The sequence below is a fragment of the Xyrauchen texanus genome, chromosome 37 (assembly GCF_025860055.1).
Source record: "Xyrauchen texanus isolate HMW12.3.18 chromosome 37, RBS_HiC_50CHRs, whole genome shotgun sequence".
NCBI lineage: Eukaryota > Metazoa > Chordata > Actinopteri > Cypriniformes > Catostomidae > Xyrauchen > Xyrauchen texanus.
The window spans coordinates 34,540,925-34,563,385 of NC_068312.1; the positions used below are offsets into that span (position 1 = coordinate 34,540,925).

Here is a 22,461-nt window from a genome sequence, read left to right on the forward strand (position 1 = left end):
TACGGGCAGCTGTCCGTCCTATGTGTGTGTTTGTGTTGTTTGGTTTCCGTTTTACATTAAAATATAATTTATATTTTCAAGCCGGTTCTCGCCGCCTCCTTTCCATTGTTCCCTTTACAATGATATTATCAAGGTAAAATGTCACAGTATTACTATTGCAAATATATGACTTTACCATTGTACCATGTCGAAAAAAACAATGTCGACAAAGTATTACTATGGTAAAATCTAAAAAAACATGGTATTTATATGATCCCATGTCTGCAAAATGGTGTTATCAAGGCTCCATGTTCAAAAACACATATGGTACAATCTCAAAAAACATGGTATTAGCATGGTACCATGTCCAAACAAAGACAGCATTACAATTGTACCATGTCCAAAAATATTTCACCATTGTACCATGTTTCCAAAAAACATGGAATTTTGGAAAATGTCCAAAAAATGGATTTCAAATGCACCTTTAAAAACAAAAACACAGCATTAATAATGAACAATCTCCAAATATATGATAGTAACACTGTACCTTGTCCAAAAACACAGTATTACCATGGTACCATATAAAAAAAATTATATCAAGGTACTATATACAAAAAAAAAAACAACACACACACAAAACATTATTGCTATTGTACAATGTCCAAATATATGATATTATCATTGTATTGTGTCCAATAACAGTATTATTATTACGGTATCGTACAGTATGCACAAATATGGTATTAGCATGGTACCATGTCCATAAACACATTTTAATGCAATAATATATTTATATTGTATTATCTTCTGTATTTTCTGTATATTGTAAATTCTGAATATTGGCTCCCATATTGTAATACCATTGGTATTTACATGGTACTCCATGTTACTTTTAACAATACCATCATATTACCATCATGATAGTGTAAAAACAGCTATATGGGATCCATATATGGCTTCAGTAGACTCAAAATATAGCACACAAGTCATATAGATAAATTTTATGGTGCTTTGTTTGGACCTTGACAGATGTGGTCACTATTTATTTAATCATTTAATTTCTTCTTATGTGTTCCAACAAAATATTGGTTTAGAACAACATGAGTAAATATTGACCAATGTTTGACAGTCAGATTCAAGTTACAGCCACGGACTAGAGCACACACATGCTTTAACAATGCAATTTGAGCTTGAATATGGCTCGCAGCATTTCCCATTTCTGTCCCCCCTGCCCCATCTCCCCATTACTTTCTGTCATACCTCTACCAAGTCTACAAATAAAAAGTGACAAAAAGGCCCATGGTAGCTTTAACAGAACTGCTACTCAGAATTAGTAGTGGAACTGTGGAAAATGTTACTGTCTCTATTGTTTCTCCTTGACACAAATTAATTTTTAAGATTTTTGAAGGAAATGTTCACCCAAAAATGAAAATTCTCTCATCTTTTACTCACCCTCATACCATCCCAGATGTGTATGACTTAGCTCTGTAGGTCCTCACAACCAAAGTTAATGTTAGCCAGAAATTTGAAGCTTCAAAAAGCATATTAAGGCAGCATAAAAGTAATCAATAAGACTCCATGTCTTCAGAAGCGATATGACAGGTGTGGGTGAGAAACAGATCAATATTTAAGTCCTTTTTTTACTATCAATCTCCACTTTCACTTTCACATTTTTCTTTTTGTTTTTGACAATTTGCATTCTTTGTGCATATCACCACCGACTGATCCCGATGGTCAAAGGTGGAGATTTATTATTAAAAAAAAAACGAAATATATAAATAAATATTATTTCATAGCCAGATTATCCGAGTTATGCTTCCCACATAAATATTATAGCACTATACTATTACGGTATGTCTCGTTTGATTATATATTCAGAAGAGATCAAACCTCAACCGGGCTCTGATTTGCCAAGTCTGCAATCAAAAGTGAGAAATCTAAATATGAAATCAAACATTTCTCATCAGAATCTTCCAAAACAAATGATCTGAGCTAAGCTATCCAAATAAATTGTATATCTCTATACTCTTACTGTATGTAAATGATCCTCAGACATTGTAGTGGAAACATCTGAGACAAAGTCGATACTTCAATTCAACATAATTGAGAACTCCAATAAGTCTACGGAGCTAAAGAAAAAAAGAGCAACCTTCGTAGAGTAAAATGCTCCCCTGGGGATTCGATCTCCTTTTCTCCAGAAGCCAATCAATTCATGCTGATATCACAATTGGTTTTCCTTAAATGACCTGAGTACAGTTCAAATGAATCAACTTTTAGAGTCAACTCACTCCCAGACATACTCCTTGCCAAAGGCATATTATGAATCATTAGTTAAAGCCTACAGCTACAGTTTTCTTGATTAATTAGTACAGAGCAATTAATTAGAAGCTTTCAGCAAAGACTGCTGCTCCCCAGAAAAACAGTTGGTAAATAAAAAATTAATCAACCAAAAACTGCATTTTCCCTACATATTATTCTTGGACCAAAAGCTTATGAACACACTAAATAAGATATTTATCATTTAAACTCTTAATTGCTTTGAATTGCATTGAAGTTATTGCTATTGAAGGCTACATAACACTCTAACATATGAAGATGTCTCAAAGTATGATTATGCACCTTGGAAATCCATGCAGATTTCAAAAGTCACCTCATGGCAATTTGGACATTGTTTTAATTATGTTTGTTTGTCCCCTGTATACACATTTTAGCTGTGCTTGCTAATGCATGCATCACTATAACTATTGCTCATACCAATCATTTGCATTTATTACATTTACATTTATTCATTAGCCAGATGCTTTTATCCAAGGCGATTTACAAAAGAGGAAAACAAAAGTGAATCATCTTAAGGAGACAGTGGTACGAAAAGTGCCAAACTACAAAGTTTCACTAGCATCAGAATAGTATTCAAAACAGATTCAAGTGCAACAAGAATGATTTTTTTTAGTGACTGGTTAAGTGCTCATGGTAAAGATGCGTTTTAAGTCATTTTTTGAAGACAGAGAGTGAGTCAGGATGGAGTTGGGAAGGTCATTCCACCAACGTGATATGATGAAACTGAAAGTCTGAGAAAGTGTTTTGGTGCCTCTTTGTGTTGTTACGACAAGGCGACGTTCCTTAGCCGATCAAGGCTTCTGATGGCCGTGTAGTTCTGCAGAAAGGATTTTATGTATGCTGGAGCAGACCCAGTGACTGTTTTGTATGCCAGCATCAGAGCCTTGAATTTAATACGTGCATCAACCGGCAGCCAGTGGAGAGAGACAAAGAGTGGTGTAACAATTTACTCATAATGTAAATTCAGCGACACAAAAATTCTGCTGCTGAAATCAGTCAGTGCTCTCGAAATTTAAACCACTGCCCCCAGTGGCTGAAGCTGGAAGTATTGATGAACGCATGGTCACGTGTAAGCTCTCAGTTTCCAAGTGAAATGTCCACATTTCAGTGGGGCTGAAAGCGAGTGTATTTTTTAGAAGTATACAGATGATTAATTTGGGCGTTCCGCTGTAATTCGCCAAGAGCGGCACTTTCTTAAGCACACATGCTATGCCATAGGCATTACAGGACCCTATTTACAGGCAGTCTACCTGGCTTTCACGTCATAGTTCTAAAAATCTGTGATCATGTAATCTTTCTACGTTTACTGAAAATAGCAGCTGCAGTAAGATATTTGGGCTATTTGACCACCACATTAATGCTAGACAATCTTTCAAGCTCCAAAAAGGACAAAAAGCACTATAACAGTAGTCCATACAGCTTGTGCACCATATTCCATGTCTTATGGAATCATATGGTAGCTTTGTGTCAGGAACAAACTGAAATTTAAGTTGTTATTAAGTAGACATATTTTCGTTTCAACGTGATCACACATTGTGGGAAAATCGAAGCACTGTGAGCACTTCTCAAAGTTCATGTATGCTGAAATCAATCCATTTCAGCCGAACTACGGACAAGTGTGTTTTTACATCAACACAAGTGTGAATTAGGAAGTAATTGCATTCAAATAAAATAATGTTGAGTGCGATTTGGAGGTTGTATTTTCACTCTAAAATTAAATTTTTCTCCACTGATGATTAGGTTTAGAGTTAGAGTTTGGGTTAGGGTGTAGGGTTAATAAAATATGCATTATGGTTGACTGAATTGTGTCTCACTAAAAATCAACTCACTTTTGGTGCCTGTCTGTGGGTATTTCCAGGAAACCGGAGCTCACACTTGCCCAATACGTTCAACAACACTTCCACTTTCAGGCACTGGAGGCAGTGGTTTGAATTTCAGTAAGCACAGATCAATTTCAGCTGAAGAAACATCAGCCAACTGTTACCGAATACACAGTGAGATCAGTCTCTTCATTTTTGGGTCAATTATTCCTTTAATTACGTACAATGGAACCACACAATTGGAGTTTGTGTACTTGCGTAGAGTACATTTCTGGCCTAAGCCATCTTCACATCCAAAATCTCTCGAATCTTTGCAAAAGCACAAACACATAAGTTTTCCTTTACATTTCAGTGAGATTTTTTAAAATGCTGACTTTAAATAATTTGTGTTGGATTTTAAACAAACTACAGTATGCTTCAAGGTTTTTCCAGGGAGTCCAGTAAAAAACTTCTAATAATAATGAGGTTTGGATTTTTGTACCACTGGTCCCCTCAGTAACATTTCCTCGCTCTCCTCAGCTAATTAGCCATTACATAATAATTAAAAAAAACCATTTTGGTTATCTATAAAAAGAACATGAATATCTGTCCCACATACTGTATGAGCTACAAGGACTTTTACTGTTCTATCATTCTTTATGCCATCTGATCCATTTGCTGAGATGCAATCAAACAGTGCTGTTCTATAATCATCTCGGTATGCCTCATAAAACTAGGAGTCAGAGAGGATCTCTACCAAGTTTTATTCCACATAAAGAGTAGATGTTAAAAATTGAGTACCTGCAGCTGTTTCATGAACCAAAGCACTAAGTCATAGCATTAAAAAATCATGCCCTTTGCTGCCGAGTACCATCCAGCCAGGGTAGCCACAGAGATTATGTAACTTCTGAACTGCTAAAGTGCTGATTTTTAATACAGTTCATGCAGCCTGTTGGTATTAAGGTCCCTACGTAGTTGCCCTCATTCCGTGTGTTATTTCATAGTTTTGATGACTTTACTATTATTAGAAAATGTGGAAATCGTAATAATAATGAATAAGTACAGGTAGGGATATATCCAAACTAAAAGTAGCGTGACAGAAGGTCAGCTATTATCACAATGGACTAGCATTTCCATTAACAAGAAACATTTTCCAATGAATAGCACTGTCTGTAGTGTCACAAATCTACATTTGTCATATTTATTGTGAATGCACCTCTCACCTTTCATTTAGAGCTAAAGGAAATCCAAATAATTTAAGTGAATTGTTCTATTGTATAGTTAATGTAAGTGAACGGTTAAAATAAGTGATTCATTAATATTTAGCATTGGGAAATATATGTGTTCAAATTAATGTTGTCACTCTAATTCTTTAATGTCACCATATTAAATATAGAAATATAGGTAATTCTTATCATCTGATATAAATGTATAAATGGTTTAAATGAAAATATATTTGTTTTTCTTTAAATAGTTTCATTTCAATTTGGGAAACTTTTAGCTATAAAAAATATTTTCAATGTAGTTATTTCTATAAAATATTGTGTTTGCTGGTTTTATTAGTTTGTTTAGTATAATTTATATATTCAATTTATGGATGTCAACTTAATGTTTTTATGTCACCATGATTAAATATTGAACTATTAGGTGATATTATTTAATTCTGCAGTCTGAACTCCTAATTGCATCATTGTACACTGATGAAATCTGATGGTAATACCATGGTACTTTGATATACCTGTACAGAGGAGTCAAAAGTCAGAGACCAAGTATCAAGCAAGCAAATTTGTTACAATAAACAAGTTAAATCCCTCTTATAAAAGGTCAAATTTCATTGTTTTCAATGAAGCAAACAATATAATATAATATAAAAATAATAGGTAACACTTTACAATAAGGTTCCATTTGTTAACATTAGTCCAAATCCAAAGCGACTTACAGTGCCCTTATGACAGGGACAATCCCCCCGGAGCAACCTGGAGTTAAGTGCCTTGCTCAAGGACACAATGGTGGTGGCTGTAGGAATTGAACCAGCAACCTTTGGATTACCAATTATGTGCTTTAGCCCACTACGCCACCACCACTAGTTAACATGAACTAACAATGAACAATACTTTTTAAGCATTTGCTAATCTTAGTTAATGTTAATTTCAACATATCCTAATACATTTTCAAAATCAAAAGTTGTACTTGTTAACATAAGTTAATGCGCTATGCAATAACAATGAACAATTGTATTTTTATTAACTAATAAAGCTTATTTAATACTGTAAAAACAATTTGTTCATTATATAATAATACCTAATGCATTATCTAATGTTAATGAATGGAACCTTATTGTAAAGTGTTACCCAATAATATAATATTAAACAAATAATTGTGTATTCAATTAAAAAAACTGCAAAGTAGAAGTTCCCCTTCTGTCGCTCTCTCCACATTGTGTCAGAGAAGCGCCGATATCCACCTCTGATCTATGAAAAGGCCAATGAGAGTTGGCAGCCAGTATTTGCATGTCCCGCCCCCGGACATACGGGTATTTAAGCGGCGCAAATACGGGAGTTCATTCAGAAAATTTCTTCGGAGCCGATGGTCGTGTTTGCAGACTGCTGCGTATTACACACCGAGTTCCTGCTATCCTCTGCTGCATGCTGTTGGATTCTACGGCGCACAACAGCGGCTTTCTCCTGTTTGCACGGCTGTGCACTTCCTGCCCCTGAGCGCATCGACAGTTGCAGATAAGAAAGATCTCTCACGAGTCTTTCATTCATTAAAGAGTGATTTTATTTAAAAGAGTAATTTCCTCTAAAAGAGCAAAAACACAGCGGCGTTGAACGTCCTTTTAAGGACGCGTCTTTTTAAAGATGCCTTTCCGCCCCTGTGTTGTTTCTGGATGCGGTAGAGTACTCTCCACTTCCGACGGCCACAGGCGTTGTCTCGTGTGTCTGGGCAGCGATCACACCGAGGCTGCGTTTGTGGATGGTTCATGTTCTCATTGCGAGAACATGACCATGACAACGTTGCGGTCGCGGCTTGCTTACAACCGTAAGCAAGCAACTCCAGCCGTCCCCCGCGTCGCTCCTCCTTCCCACGGGATTGAGGACGATGCGGCTGGCGATGGAGGCGATTCGGGGATGGCAGCGGGTGCAGCTCCGCCGGGTACGCCCCCTCGGACCACCCGCGCCCGGCACGCTCGTTGACTCTCGTCCCCGCTCGAGGTGGCGGCGACTCGCCTCACAGCCAGTCTGCCTACCCTCTTGTGATGGAAGCAGATGAGTTCGCCGCGACATCGGAGGGTGTGGGCTCTGATGCTGAGGGCTCCTCTGGGCTGCCGCCTTCGGGCTTGCACGCCCAGGAGGAGGCCGACGCACAGATGTCCGATATGCTTTCCCGGGCAGCCAACAGCGTGGGCCTGGATTGGAATCCTCCATCCTACCCGCAGCCATCACGGCTGGACGATTGGTTCTTGGGCGTGGGGTGCCGCTCACAGCCTCGCCCCCCCCCCCCCGGTTCCTTTCTTCCCGGAGGTGCATGATGAGCTGACGTCTTCGTGGAAAGCACCCCTCTCCACTCGTCGCACTGCCACCTGCTCATCCGCCCTCGCCACCCTCAACGGCGGAGCGCGCCACGGGTACACGGAGATCCCCCAGGTGGATGCGCCGCTTCCGCCCTGCATGCCATGGCTCTCCTGCAGGTCCATCAAGCCAAGGCACTTCTCAACATGCACGGGGGTGGCCCTGATCCCGACACGCTGCAGGAACTGCGCTCAGCGACCGACCTCGCCCTGAGAGCGACGAAGGTCACAGCGCAGGCTCTCGGCCAGGCGATGGCCACCCTGGTGGTCCAGGAATATCAGCAATGGCTGGACTTGGTTGAGATGCGTGAAGCCGACAAGACTCGCTTCCTCAACGCCCCTGTCTTCCAGTTCGGCCTCTTCGGCGACACCGTTGAGGACTTTGCCCAGCAGTTCTCCCTGGTGAAGAAGCAGACGGAGGCCATTTCGCACATCATGCCGCGCCACAAGCTTGCCGCCACGGCCCAGGCCCCACCTGCTCGCCGAGGGCGTCCTCCCGCGGCCATAAGACCTTCTGCTCCGCCCCAACCTGGGCCCAGCTCTCAGCCTTGGCGTCGAGCAAACCGCAGGAAGCGTACGCCCCCTGCCTCACGAACCCCGTCGAGGACACGGAAGGCTCCCAGGCGTCCCTGAGACAGCGGACCCAGAGGACGAGAAGTTAGCTCCGGAGATGGTAAGACCGCTCCGTCCCCCGGTGGAGGGCCGGGAGGAGAATCTTTTGTTTTTTCATTTACCGCACCCCCTGACGGGGGCTGCGGTACCCAAATTCTCAATAAAAGAGCTATTTCCTTTACCTCTGGGTCACATGGCCCGCAAATGCCGTTCTCACGGCACCTTGCTTTCAGGCCTCAACAGACTCGGTGCCCAGGATGCGGTGCTTCCGCCCTCAGCCCCACGACTGTTCCCCGGCCGGCCGGTTCAGACGAGTCCAGAGGACGCCAGCATCAGACCTCCTCCTCAGTCACGAACCCGCCCCCTGCCGGGTGCGCGGAACAAGGTAAGTGCTTTGAGTTTATTCTCAGCACCAAGCCTCGGGACGCCACAGCGCCTCCCGACGCCACGTTACCTGTTCCGCACCGCTGCGAAGCCCCGCCGGGTACGTCCAAAATACTCGTCCCCTTGGTGCCCCTAGCACGGAGCTTAGAGGCATGGCGGACCATCCGACTCGGTTACGCAATTCAGTTTGCCAGGTCTCCGCCCCCCTTCGTGGGCGTTCGTTCCTCCGCAGTGCACGGCGAACATGCCCACTCCCTGCACGAGGAAATCACCTCCCTTCTAATCAAGGACGCGATAGAGCCTGTCCCTCCGACCTAAACGAAGAAGGGTTTCTACAGCCCTTACTTCGTTGTACCCAAGAAAGGCGGCGGCACACGACCGATCTTGGACCTGCGAGTTTTCAATCAGACCTTGTCCAAACTCCCGTTCAAAATGCTTACCCAGAAACAAATTCTGTCTGGTGTCCGGCATCTAGATTGTTCACAGCGGTAGACCTGAAGGACGCGTACTTCCACGTCTCAATTCGCCCTCGACATCGACCCTTTCTACGGTTCGCGTTCGACGGCCAGGCGTATCAGTACAAGGTCCTCCCCTTCGGCCTGTCTCTGTCCCCTCGCGTCTTTACGAAGGTCGCAGAGGAGGCTCTTGCCCCGCTATGAGGAGCGGGCATACGCATACTCAATTACCTCGACGATTGGCTCATTCTGGCCTCCTCGCAGGAATTACTACGCGCACACAGAGACCAGGTGCTCGAGCACCTCGGCCGTTTAGGGTTTCAGGTCAACTGGGAAAAGAGCAAGCTCAGCCCGGTCCAGAGCATCTCTTTTCTCGGTTTGGAGTTAGACTCAGTCTCAATGACAGCACGTCTCTCCAACGAGCGTGCTCAGTCAGTGCTAGAATGCCTCGCTTCTTTCGAACCAGGCACCGTGGTCCCTCTGAAATGTTTCCAACAGCTCCTGGGGCATATGGCATCCTCCGCGGCGGCCGCGCCACTGGGGTTGATGCATATGAGACCACTTCAGCATTGGCTCCAGACTCGAGTCCCGAGACGAGCATGGTGCCACGGCACGCACGGCATGGAAGTTACCACTGCCTGCCTCCAAACCTTCAAACCCTGGACAGACCTCTGCTTTCTAGGAGTACCCTTGCAGCAGGTGTCCCGTCGCGTTCTGGTTACAACCGACGCCTCCAAGTTGGGTTGGGGCGCCGTGTGCAATGGGCGCGCAGCCGCAGGCCGGTGGAACCGAGGCCCGCTGCGCTAGCACATCAACTGCCTAGAGCTGCTGGTCGTTTTTCTTGCCCTGAAGAAATTTCTTCCGTTGATTCGTGGCAAGCATGTCCTAGTCAGTACAGACAGCACGACGGTGGTGGCCTACATAAACCGCCAAGGCGGAGTACGCTCCCTCCACATGTCACAGCTCGCCCGTCGTCTCCTCCTTTGGAGTCAGCAGCGACTGGAGTCACTGCGCGCCACTCACATCCCCGGCAACCTCAATGTGATAGCGGACGCGCTGTCAAGACAAACCTTGCCCGGCGGAGAGTGGAGGCTCCACCCCCAATCGGTCCAGCTAATTTGGGACAGGTTCGGCAAGGCCCAGGTAGACCTGTTTGCCTCCCAGGAAACCTCCCACTGTCCGCTCTGGTATGCCCTCACAGAGGCTCCCCTTGGGACAGATGCTCTGGCACACAGCTGGCCCGCTGGGCTGCGCAAGCACGCTTTTCCCCAGTGAGCCTTCTTGCACAGGTGCTATGCAAGGTCAGGGAGGACAAGGAGCAAGTCACTCTGGTGGCCCCCTACTGGCCCAACCGGCCGTGGTTTTCGGATCTCACGCTCCTCATGACAGCCCCTCCCTGGCTGAATTCCCTGAGGAAGGACCTTCTTTCTCAGGGACGGGCACGCTCTGGCATCCGCGATCCAGACCTCTGGAATCTCCACGCCTGGTCCCTGGACGGACGCGGAGGATCTAGCCGGCCTACCTTCGGCCATCATAGACACTATTAACCAAGCCAGAGCCCCTTCGACCAGGCATCTTTACGCCCTGAAGTGGCGTCTGTTCACGGACTGGTGTTCTTCCCGAGCCGAAGACCCGCAGAAGTGTGCAGTTAGGTCAGTGCTCGTGTTTCTTCAGGAGAGGCTGGAGAGAAGGCTGTCCCCTCCACCCTCAAGGTGTATGTTGCCGCTATCGCGCCCACCACGACACGGTAGACGGCAAGTCTCTTGGTAAGCACGCACTTAATCGTCAGGTTCCTAAAAGGTGCCCGGAGGATGACTCCCTCCCGGCCTAACCTGTTTCCCTCCTGGGATCTCTCGGTCATCCTTATGGGACTCTGGAGACCCCCCTTCGAGCCGCTTGACTCAGTTGGACTCAGGGCCCTCTCTCTCAAGACCGCCCTGCTGATCGCGCTCGCTTCCATCAAGAGGGTCGGGGACCTGCATGCGTTCTCTGTTAGCGACGCTTGCCTGGAGTTCGGTCCGGCAGACACTTTCGTGATCTTAAGACCGCGACCGGGCTACGTGCCCAAGGTTCCTACCACACCCTTCAGGGATCAGGTGGTGAACCTGCAAGCTGCCCCGGAGGAGGCAGACCCAGCCCTTTCACTGCTGTGTCCAGTACGTGCCTTACGTATTTACCTGGACCGCACACAGAGCACCAGACGCTCTGAGCAGCTCTTCGTCTGCTTTGGGGGACAGCAGAAAGGAAATGCTGTCTCCAAGCAGAGACTCGCCCACTGGGTTGTCGACGCCATTTCCCTGGCTTATCACACCCAGGCCGTGCCCCCCCTTTGCGGGTCCGAGCCCACTCCACCAGGAGTGTTGCATCCTCGTGGGCACTGGCTAGGGGCACTGCCCTAGCAGACATTTGTAGAGCAGCGGGCACCTAACACTTTTGCGAGATTCTACAATCTCCGAGTTGAGTCAGTATCGTCCCGTGTTCTCTCAGGTACCGAGCCCGTAGAACTCGGTGGCACGTCCACGATCTGACCGGGTGAATCGCTTGCACCCAGTGCCCTTCCCCCTAACCAGGGGAAACAGTGCGCCTTCTTTCCAAGGAGATCCCAGGTTTGGGACACTGGTTGACTCCTAGCCCTCGTGGGTCGCAGTTCTGCGGAGGAACTCGCCGACCCAAACCACTGCGGGTACCACTAGCTACCCTGTACTGGTATAGGTGCCCCACAGGTAAGGCCTCCTGTTCGGACTCCCCCTGTGTGTAAAACCACGGTTCTGTCCCCTCACGAGAGTTGACTCCGTGTTTTCCTTAGGCAGTTACAGCTGCCTCAGGTGCCGTGCTGTATGATCTACCACCACACTACTGTTCCGCATAAGACCTAAGTATAGGCCATGCGATGTATTTGCCACTCAAAATTTGCCTCCCCTCCCGGGTAGGTGTGGCCTCCGCAGGGTCTTCTCCGCCCTACTAAGGGCTAAGACCCCCTTCCTTCAATGCGTGTAAGGGCCCCCACCAGTAGTTGCTCTATGCGAGAAACATAGAGAGAAAAGAGGCCCAGCCAGGCTGGCCCGTTCCCATGTTGGCGGCCATCACCTTGTTCCCCCCTCCAGGGTAACGATAAGGAATCCTGATGGCATAAATGGGGCATTGGGGAAGGGTACGTGCAGCCTGATACAGTTGGTCGTTCTGCACGTAGGAATACCTGCTCGCTCCTGTATCAGCAGATCACGCATCACGGCTCAGCGCATGGCTCTTTTAAGTGGACCCCTAGTGTCGCTTCTCTGACACAACGTGGAGAGAGCGACAGAAGGGGAACGTCTAGGTTACGTATGTAACCTCCGTTCCCCGATGGAGGGAACAAGACGTTGTGTCTCCCCTGCCACGTCGCTGAGCCGAGCCCCTGTTGTGGCCGGACCATTTCCGGCTCCTCAGAAAAATCCTGAATGAACTCCCGTATTTGCGCCGCTTAAATACCCTTATGTCCGGGGGCGGGACATGCAAATACTGGTTGCCAACTCTCATTGGCCTTTTTTCATAGATCAGAGGTGGATATCGGCGCTCAAGAGAGACCCCTAGTGTCGCTTCTCTGACACAACGTCTCGTTCCCTCCATCGGGGAACGGAGGTTACATACGTAACCTAGACGATTTTCACTTGTGGTCTCAGACTTTTGGACCCCAATGTATACAATGGAACTACTGCATATACTGATGAAGTCAGAAGTTTACATACACCTAAGCCAAATACATTTAAACTCAATTTTTCAAAATTCCTGACATTTAATCTGAGAAAACATTTCAAAGTACCCCCGCAATATGATGCTGCCACCCCATGCTTCATGGCTGGGAAGGTGTTCTTCACCATGCAAGACTCACCCTTTTTCCTTCAAACATGTGGTTGTTATGGCCAAAAAGTCCCTTTTTGTTTCATCAGACCAGTGGACATTTCTCCAAAAAGTAAGATCTTTGTCCCCACATGCATTTAAAAACTGTAGTCTGGCTTTTTTATGGTGGTTTTGGAGCATTGACTTCTTCCTTGGTGAGCAGCCTTTCAGGTTATGTCGATACAGAACTCGTTTTACTGTGGATATAGATACTTGTCTACCTGTTCCTCCAGCATCTTCACAAGGTACTTTGCTGTTGTTCTGGGATTGATTTTCACTTTTTGCACCAAACTACATTCATCTCTAGGAGGCCGAATGCGTCTCCTTCCTGAGTGGTATGATGACTGCATGGTCCCATGATGTTTATACTTGCATACTATTGCTTGCACAGATGAACGTGGTACCTTCAGGCATTTGGAAATTGTTCCCGAGAATGAACCAGACTTGTGGATGCCCACAAGTTTTTTTTTGCTGAGGCCTTGTCTGATTTCGTTTGATTTTCCCATGATGTTAAACAAAGAGGAACTGAGTATGAAGGTAGGCTTTAAAATACATCCACAGGTGCACCTTCAATTCAGTACACCTCCTATCAGAAGCTTGGCTTATTGTCTGAAGGCTTGACATAATTTTGTTGCATTTTCCAAGCTTAAAGGCACAGTTAACAGTGTATGTAAACTTCTGACCCACTGGAATTGTGATAGTCAATTAAAAGTGAAAATCTGCCTGAAATCAATTGTTGGAAAAATTACTCATGTCACTCACAAAGCAGATGTCCTAAAGACTTGCCAAAACTAGTTTGCTAATATTAAATCTGTAAACTGGTTAACATTTTTTTTAATTACTTCAACCTAAGTGTATGTAAACTTCTAACTTCAATTTGTAAATACCATATTCATCTTACATGGTATTGACACAGGGTTATGTAAAAAATTATATATCAAGGTAAATTTATAAGTGTGATTTTCCTGGTTTGATCTGCAGGAGGGAATTTTTGATTCTCACGTTCACTGGTCTCATGCACCTACAGTGAATTTTGAGAATATACAAAGATGCCTTTGATATTTTGTCATAACATGTTAATGCAAGCCTAGTAGGAGTAAAGCACTTAAACATGCATACAAATCAACTGAAGGGCTTAGCAATGGCCCTGTTAATGAGATTACAGTATTTCCATGACAACTGTGAACTGGATATGCAGGATTTATAAACAGTAAAGCCATGTTTTCGCCTCTTTTTTTTTCCTAGATCAATCACAATTAAATTTTAAGGTCTTTAAGAGTGTAATTTAATATTTCTAGAGACTTGAATTTCTCAGTTAAGTTCCATTAAAATATATCAACTTAATCTTGTCAGCTGTTGATATACAGTACGAGTATAGAGTACTAAAATGAATGTGAATAGCATATCTCAGATTCAATGCCTGGCCCAAAAAAAATTGCTGTTTGACTCTTGAGGCAGTGTTATAATCTGGGGTTGCTTCAGTTTGTCAGGTCTAGGCTCAGCAACGCTATGCGGCAACAAAATGAAGTCTGCTGACTACCTGAATGTACTGAATGACCAGGTTATCCCATCAATGGATTTTTTCTTCCTTGATGCCACGGGCATATTCCTGGATGATAATGCCAAGATTAATCAGGCTCAAATTGTGAAAGAGGGGTTCAGGGAGCATGAGGAATCATTTTCACACATGAATTGGCCACCACAGAGTCCTGACTTTAACCCCATTGAAAGTCTTTGGGATGTGTTGGAGAAGACTATACGGAGTGGATGATCTCCCGACATCAATACAAGATCTAGGCCAAAATTTAAAGCAACTCTGAAAGGAAATAAATATATGTATGTTGAAACAATGTAATGACCAATGCGCCGTAATCAGAGCTAAAGGCAATCCAACGAATTATTAAAGTATGCAACTATGCAACTGGCCAGGCAGTTTAATGAGTCTTGCAATAATCTGAAGAAAATTGTTTGAGTTCATGTTAAAACTAAAGATATTTTATAACAGACTTTGGCAGCTTGGCAAAGCACAGTTTCAGGCATTGTTGAGATCTCTTCTGAAACTCATGTGAGGCATATACGAGATTACTGGTGACTTCTTCTGACCAGAACAATCTAAGATGGTAATCTAAGAAGTTTAAACTCATTGACGTCGAAAAGTACATCTTTTGGGATTTTTTTTGCTATGGTCTGTCTTGACCATTTTTGTTTTGCCAAAGCAGACCTATCATAACATCTTAAGCAGAGTATACTGAAGCAATAGACGGCATCTACCACCCATCCTACCCTGTTGTCTTGTTCCATTAAGGCAGAATAAAAAATAAATAAATCTTGATTAGTCTGTCACTCGGTCGGCTCTCATAAAATCAATTTCCCATTTCACCTAACAAAAGAGAAAAAAATCCCTCTACATGTTCTCAGAACAATAAGGCCGCTTCTCAATTAACTCCAAATATAAGAACCATGTAGGAAGGGATTTGAGTCTTGTGGAACTGGAGGACATATAGAAACAAGATCCAAGCCCTTTCAAAGCGCTTACACTGGGGAGCAAATCACATCATTTATCACAGAGATGAATTTTCCTTGTCCGATGCCAGCAAGTTATGTTTTCTCAAATGGAGAGTGGCTAAAATACTGCGCTACATGACAGAGCCTCCAGATACGGCCACTCAGAAGAAAGTTGGAGCTGTATCAGAATGAATAAAGATTAATCGTTTATGCTTGTTTAAAGGAAATTCTTCCATCATTTGTTTAATGTCTAAAATTTGTTTAAAGTTTAATGACTATAATGGTCACTCTTTTCAAAGAAAATACAATGAATCGGCACTAGAGCTTGAAAGCTTCAAAAAGCAAGCAAAAGTACCTTAAAAGAATGTTAAACATAGTCCGTACAACTTGTATGGTACAGAATACTCCAAGTCTTCTGTAACCTTTTGTCTGAAATGTAAGTCCTTGTTCACTTCTAGTGTCTTAATTCTAAAAATGCTGCGTTTGGATAACTGAGTCAGAGAATTGAACTCAAGAACCAAATCAGTCTAATTCTTGACTTCAGAAGACTTGGAATATAGCACTTGAATTGTAGGATACCTCTATGATACTTTTATGGTGCTTTTGCTTCCATTTTGAATCTTAAAATCACTTGAATCCTTTTGTGATTCACAGAAGAAAGAGAAATGAGTTGAAACAACATGAGGATGAGTAACTGATGACAACATTTTTATATTTTAGTGAACTATCCCTTTAAACCGTTCCCTTTGTGCACATATTTTTTGATTGGGTTGGAAGTACAATTCTGGTAACATATGAGAACAGAAATGGTACTGGTTGCCAAAAATGCCAAATCGAACCCATTCCATGCCAAGTTTTTCAGTTCTCCTCATGGTTGCTCTATGCTTCTGCAAACATAGAAATTTGAATGCCTGAATTTACCCTCTAATCTTAGTCCAAATTGAGCTTGATCCAACAACAATCGCGCTCGCCAATGTTCAGTCAAATTGGACAGTCTGAGCAACAAATTCACTGATGCAAATGGAAGATTCATTTACATAAAATGTTAAATCAAAGTTTAGCATGTATAATTGAACAGATATGCAAGGAATAATGCATTCTGAGGTCATATGATTCATGATTATAGACTCGTCCCTTGTTTATTTAAAAAATAATAATAATTTGTGTTTACAGTAAGGCGCTTATAAAGGAAGTGAATGAGGCCAATCTGTAAACACTAAAATACACATTATTTCAAAAGTATAGCCACAAGATGTAAACATTATATGTGTTAACATGATTTTAGTGTGATAAAATCACTTCTTAATCTTATCAGTGTAAAGTTATTTCCAATATAAAACATTTTTGCCATGAGGATGCAACGTCTTTAAACCTGTAAGTGAATCAACCTAAAATCATGTTAAAGTGTATAATGTTTGTCTTACAATAATCTGATGGAAATTGTTTGAGTTCATGTTAAAAATAAAAATATTTTATAACAGACTTTGGTAGCTTGGCAATGCACAGTTGCACAGTTTCAGGCATTGTTGAGATCTCTTCTGAAACTCATGTGAGGCATATACAAGATTACTTGTGACTTCTTCTCACCGGAACATTCTAAGAAGGTAGTCTATGAAGTTTAAACTCATTGATGTTGAAAAGTACATCTTTTGGGATTATTTTTGCTATGGTCTGTCTTGATCATTTTTGTTTTGCCAAAGCAGACCTATCATAACATCTTAAGCAGAGTATACTGAAGCAATAGACGGCATCTACCACCCATCCTACCCTGTTGTCTTGTTCCATTAAGGCAGAATAATACAAAATAAAAAAATCTTGATTAGTCTGTCACTCGGTCGGCTCTCATAAAATTAAATCAATTTCCAATTTCACCTTACAAAAGAGAAAAAAGCCCTCTACATGCACTCAGAACAACATGGCTTCTTCCCATTTCACTCCAAATATAAGAACCATGTAGGAAGGGATTTGAGTCTTGTGGAACTGGAGGACATATAGAAACAAGATCCAAGCCCTTTCAAAGCGCTTACACTGGGGAGCAAATCACATCATTTATCACAGAGATGAATTTCCCTTGTCCGATGCCACACTAAAATCATGTTAAATTGTATAATGTTTGTCTTGAAACATGTTTATGGACTGGCGCCATTTACTTCAACCTTACAGAAAACACCATTTCTGGCCTTATTTTAAATTAAAAAAAGGACAAATCGAAATTACAGTATTTTCAGTGGTAATCAATATGATGATATTGAGCTTAACTTGTATTAACCCCCCCCCCAATGGAATGGAAAATGTTTAATTCTGCCATCTTATTCACCCTCAAGTTGTTCCAAACCTGTCTCTGTTCCATGAGAGGTTCATTTTTGAAGAATATCCAATAAACATGAACTAAATTACATCAAATATAACACAGAACACCCCAAAGTACATAACTGACTGTCTTTTTCCATGAAAATGATGGACAATTTTTACAGTTTTTTACAAACCAAAATGTAAGTCACTATTCACGTATGATCTTTTGATCTTTTACTAAAGCTTTAAAATGGACAAAAGTTGTGCATCAAATAGAAAAGAAAAACATCAATGAAAAAGAGCGGCTAGGATATTCTGTAACACTTTACAATAAATTGCCATTTGTTAACATTATTAAATGCATTAGGTATCATTAACTAACAATGATCAATGTATTTATTACAGCATTTAATTATTTATTTTTTGAATCCCCTTTTCTCCCAATTTGGAATGCCATATTCCCATTCCTCTTGGCGGCGCGGTTACTCACCTCAACAAGCCTCAGTTGCCTCCACTTCTGAGAAAGTCAATCCGTGCATCTTATCACGTGACTCGCTGTGCACGCCCCTTTGAGAGCGAGAACCACTAATTGTGACCATGAGGAGGTTACCATGTGACTCTACCCTCCCTAGCAACCGGGCCAATTTGGTTGCTTAGGAAACCTGGCTGGAGTCACTCAGCACGCCCTGGATACAAACTCATGACTCCAGGGGTGGTAGTCAGCGTCAACACTCTCAGAGCTACCTAGGCCCCCAGTTACAGCATTTAATAATACTGTTAGCTAATAAAATTACAGTTGTTCATTGTTAGTTAATGTGAATTCATTTTGTATAACTAATGTTAACAAATACAACTTTAGATTTTAAATATGTATTAGTAAATGTTATAATTAACATTAACAAACATTATTAAATGCTGTAAAAATATTGCTCATTGTTAGCTCATGTTAACTAATGTTGTTAACTAATGTTATCAAATGGCACTTTATTGTAAAGTGTTACCGGATATTCTTTAAAATGTATCTTCTTTTTTTTCCATGGAAGAAAGTCATACTGTTTAGAACAACATGAGGGTAAGTAAATGATAAATGAAAATTAATTAAAAAAAAATTGGGTGAACTATCCCTTTAAATAAATATAAACAGCAGAGGGTTTTGTAGCTCTGGGTGTTTGGATGAGGATCACTAAAAGTGATCGCTGTTCAGCATGACTCTCAGCATGAATAGGATATTGCAATGATAGTTTTCCCCTCACTATCGAACGCATCAGAGGAGATTGACATTTTGAAATGCAGATAAAACCTTTGTCACCACAACATGTAGAGCTTTGTGCCACGTACCCAGTGTTCCTGTAGTCCAGTTTCAAGTTCTCAAAGACTTCCCATTATAATTCCACACAATCATCAGTCAAACCTAGCCTTTGATATTAACGGAAATAACAAAAATCTACACAAACTACCACAGCATCATCATTTGAAGATTGAACATTTGGTAAAATACTTCACAGAATGAAACCGAGAGCTGTAGGGAATAAAATTAATCTTAAATGCTTGCTGGATTTATGACAAAATAGGGCTAATATTCAAAGGCCTATAGGATCACAGAAAGTCAATGGTGGGGTGCATGGTATGTTGCTCTCTCCAAATCTTCTTTGTCAATCGGCTTGGGGTCCTGGACCGCAAGCATCAGGATGCTGTCAAGTGTCCATATCGAAACCGATTGGCTGGTGTGGTGGGGCAGATGCACAGTTAAGGGTGTACAATCAGGGAAAAAACAATATGGTCAATGTGAGCTCTTGCAGAAGGAATCCTAGCTAAATCACAACTGGTGTAGTTCATCACATGTAGTATGTACATGTTCCATTAATAGTTGACAACAAGAAAGTGTGCAAAATCTTCATTTTGAACAGTCTGTATTTTGTTTTATCATTTCAAACTTAACAAACCTCTTTTTGTGAAATGTATTGGCTTGCGTGTGTAGCTAAACACTTATGTTGTGTTCTGGTTATTTTAACCCGGACAACTTTTGTTTCCTTTTTTTTTTTTTTTTACAGGTACAGTGTATGCATTGGAAAGTCCAGATTCTAAGCTTTAAAATTACACCTATTTTGTTCAGATCAAGCAAGAGATTATTAAGTTATTACTTAATTATTATTATTATTATTTCAGCAGGTAGTGCCCCACACTGGTCCGGTATAAGCTCAGTTCAATTAATCCTTCAATCAAAATTATTACAAAAAACCTAGTTGATAAAAAGATCTAATGCATTATCTGTTAATAAATGCAACATGAGCGATTTATATACATTTTAGCGGGCCGGTCATTTTTTACTGGGAACACAAAATGTTTTAGCACAAAACGAACACACAAGGGTTTATAGTGATTACCACAAAAACATTATTTTAACTCGTCCCTCCTTTTCTTTTCTTTTTTAACATTAAGACAACGTGGCCAATGTTTGTAGGGTTAGCAGAAATGTGAAGCTTATCTTTTTATAAACGCAATTAGATGAATTATTCTGTAAAAATTTGTTTAGTATTTGAGATGCAAACTTGTTTAATTTCTCATTAATTTTGACGTTTTTGTGGAATTACAGGATTTATGTCTTCATAGCAATGAAGTTGTAAAATTGGATTCACAAACCAGGAGTGTAGTTTCCTGGGGATGGGGGGATGGGACAAGCAAGCTCAACCCCCCAATAATTATACCATGATACCTGGGCGTTGCAACCCCCAGCCCCCCCCCCCCCATTTTCAAGCCAAATCTATGCCCTTGACGCAAACTATACACAAAAAAAGTTTCGTTAGCGATTTTATCACACACAAATTTTGTTTACGCGTCTTGTGGCTATTCTGTTGAAACAGTGAGCATTTTAACATTTATGTATTGCTCCTATTTACTTCCACTGTAAGTGCCTCAATGTAACCCAGATTTCTGCATTAAATTAATTACTTAAAATCAACATTATATCACAAATGCTGTCGATTGAGCTTAACTTATATTGAACCCAAACTGTTTCTTTAAGATAAATGCCACTTGGTGTAATATATAATTTTTTCAATGCAATGATAGTCACAAATGTTTTCAGTGTGGCTTAAAGGAATATTCTGGGTTCAATACAAGTTAAGCTCAGTCGGCATCATTTTGTGGTATTAATGTTAATAAATATCGACTTGTCCCTCGTTTCTTTGAAAAAAGCATAAATCGATGTTACAGCATGTACAATGAAAGTGAATGGAGGCCAATCTATAAATGTTAAAATACATAAACTCTCAAAAGTATAGCCACAAGATGTAAACAATATGCGAGTTAACATGACTTTAGTGTGATAAAATCACTTACTAACCTTTTCTGTGTAAAGTTATATGCAATTTTACAACTTCGTTGCCATGGTGACATAACGCTGTAAATTCTGTAATCCTTCAAAAACAACAATTTAAACCAATTCACCACTTAGATCCATGAGTTTTAACAGAAGAATTAAAAGAATTATGAGCTTCACATTTCTGCCTTTAAACCCTCCAAAAATTGGCCCCATTCTCTTCCATTGTAAACGCCTCACTGTAACCTAGACTTCTGCTTTTTTTTTATAGAAAAGGAGCAACGAGTTGCAATCAACATTTTTTAACCAATGCCATCAATTAAACCTAACTTGTATTGAACCCAGAAATTTATTTATGTGTCTAAATACTTTTTGGTGCCACTGTATGTGCATAAATATATTCTCTCAACAACATGGATTCAAGAGGGGTTCTTACCTCAAACAATCGCAGCACATTGGCGACCATGATGGACACGGAACTGCCAGACGCCCCGATCACACCCACCACACGCTCAGGCTTGCGTATGATTGGTTGTTCCCCATTAGAGCAACGGATGTCCGATGTGTCTTTCTGAATGAGAGCCTGGACAAAAGTCAGAGACTGCTCCAGAGCGTAAGTGTCCCTGGAACATGTGTCAAGAATCCGGGCCCCTAGTGTTATGTTTGGTAGCAGTTCTGGGTCACTGTTAATCTGGTCCAGGGCATAAAGCATGGCCTCCAAACGGTGGATTCCTTTCTCCTTTTTTATTTCCCCACACTGGACCCCTGCATGGCCCCTGGCGTGGACTGGGAAAAGGCCCCCCAAGGTGATGTCCCCAGGAAGTTTGATGGAATGTGGGTGTGAGTGTTGGTGAGCGAAGATACATGGGCTTAGACACACCCACAGCATCCATAGAAGGTGTGGCCATGTGGATGAGTGGCAGCTACTCCAGCCTAAAGTCCAAATCATCCCGACCTGATGGTCAAATGTCAATGGAGGAGGGTGTGATGTCATAATGACCATGACTCAAACACTCAAGTGTTCATCCACTATCTGAGGAACCTGGTAGAGATATACAAAAATATGTACTGAAGTTAGCTATTGCAATTATGAGTTGTATCAGAGGATTATTATTGTACAATTTCACCAACAGTTTAGAGGGCCACAGTCCAGCATAGTTTAGCTCCAACCCTAATTAAACACACCTGAAGCAGCTAATCAAGGTCTTGAGGAGTGCTTGAAGATTACAAGGAGGCATTTTGGAACAGGGCTGGGACTAAACTCTGCAGGGCTGTGGCCCTCCAGGAACTGAATTTGACACCCCTAGTTTAGAGGATCTAAAGGGGTCCTCT

General features: G+C 42.2%; 1 protein-coding gene across 1 annotated transcript in view; it reads right to left on the minus strand.

The window, feature by feature from the left end:
• The window catches only part of LOC127631026 (metabotropic glutamate receptor 6-like), a 73,137-nt gene that overhangs the window by 40,898 nt on the left and 9,778 nt on the right, over positions 1 to 22,461 (minus strand). Inside the window, exon 2 of the mRNA XM_052108968.1 lies at positions 21,566 to 22,171. Within this exon, the coding sequence (XP_051964928.1) occupies positions 21,566 to 22,132 (567 nt within the window). The 5' untranslated portion in view covers positions 22,133 to 22,171. The remainder of the gene's footprint in view (positions 1 to 21,565; positions 22,172 to 22,461) is intronic.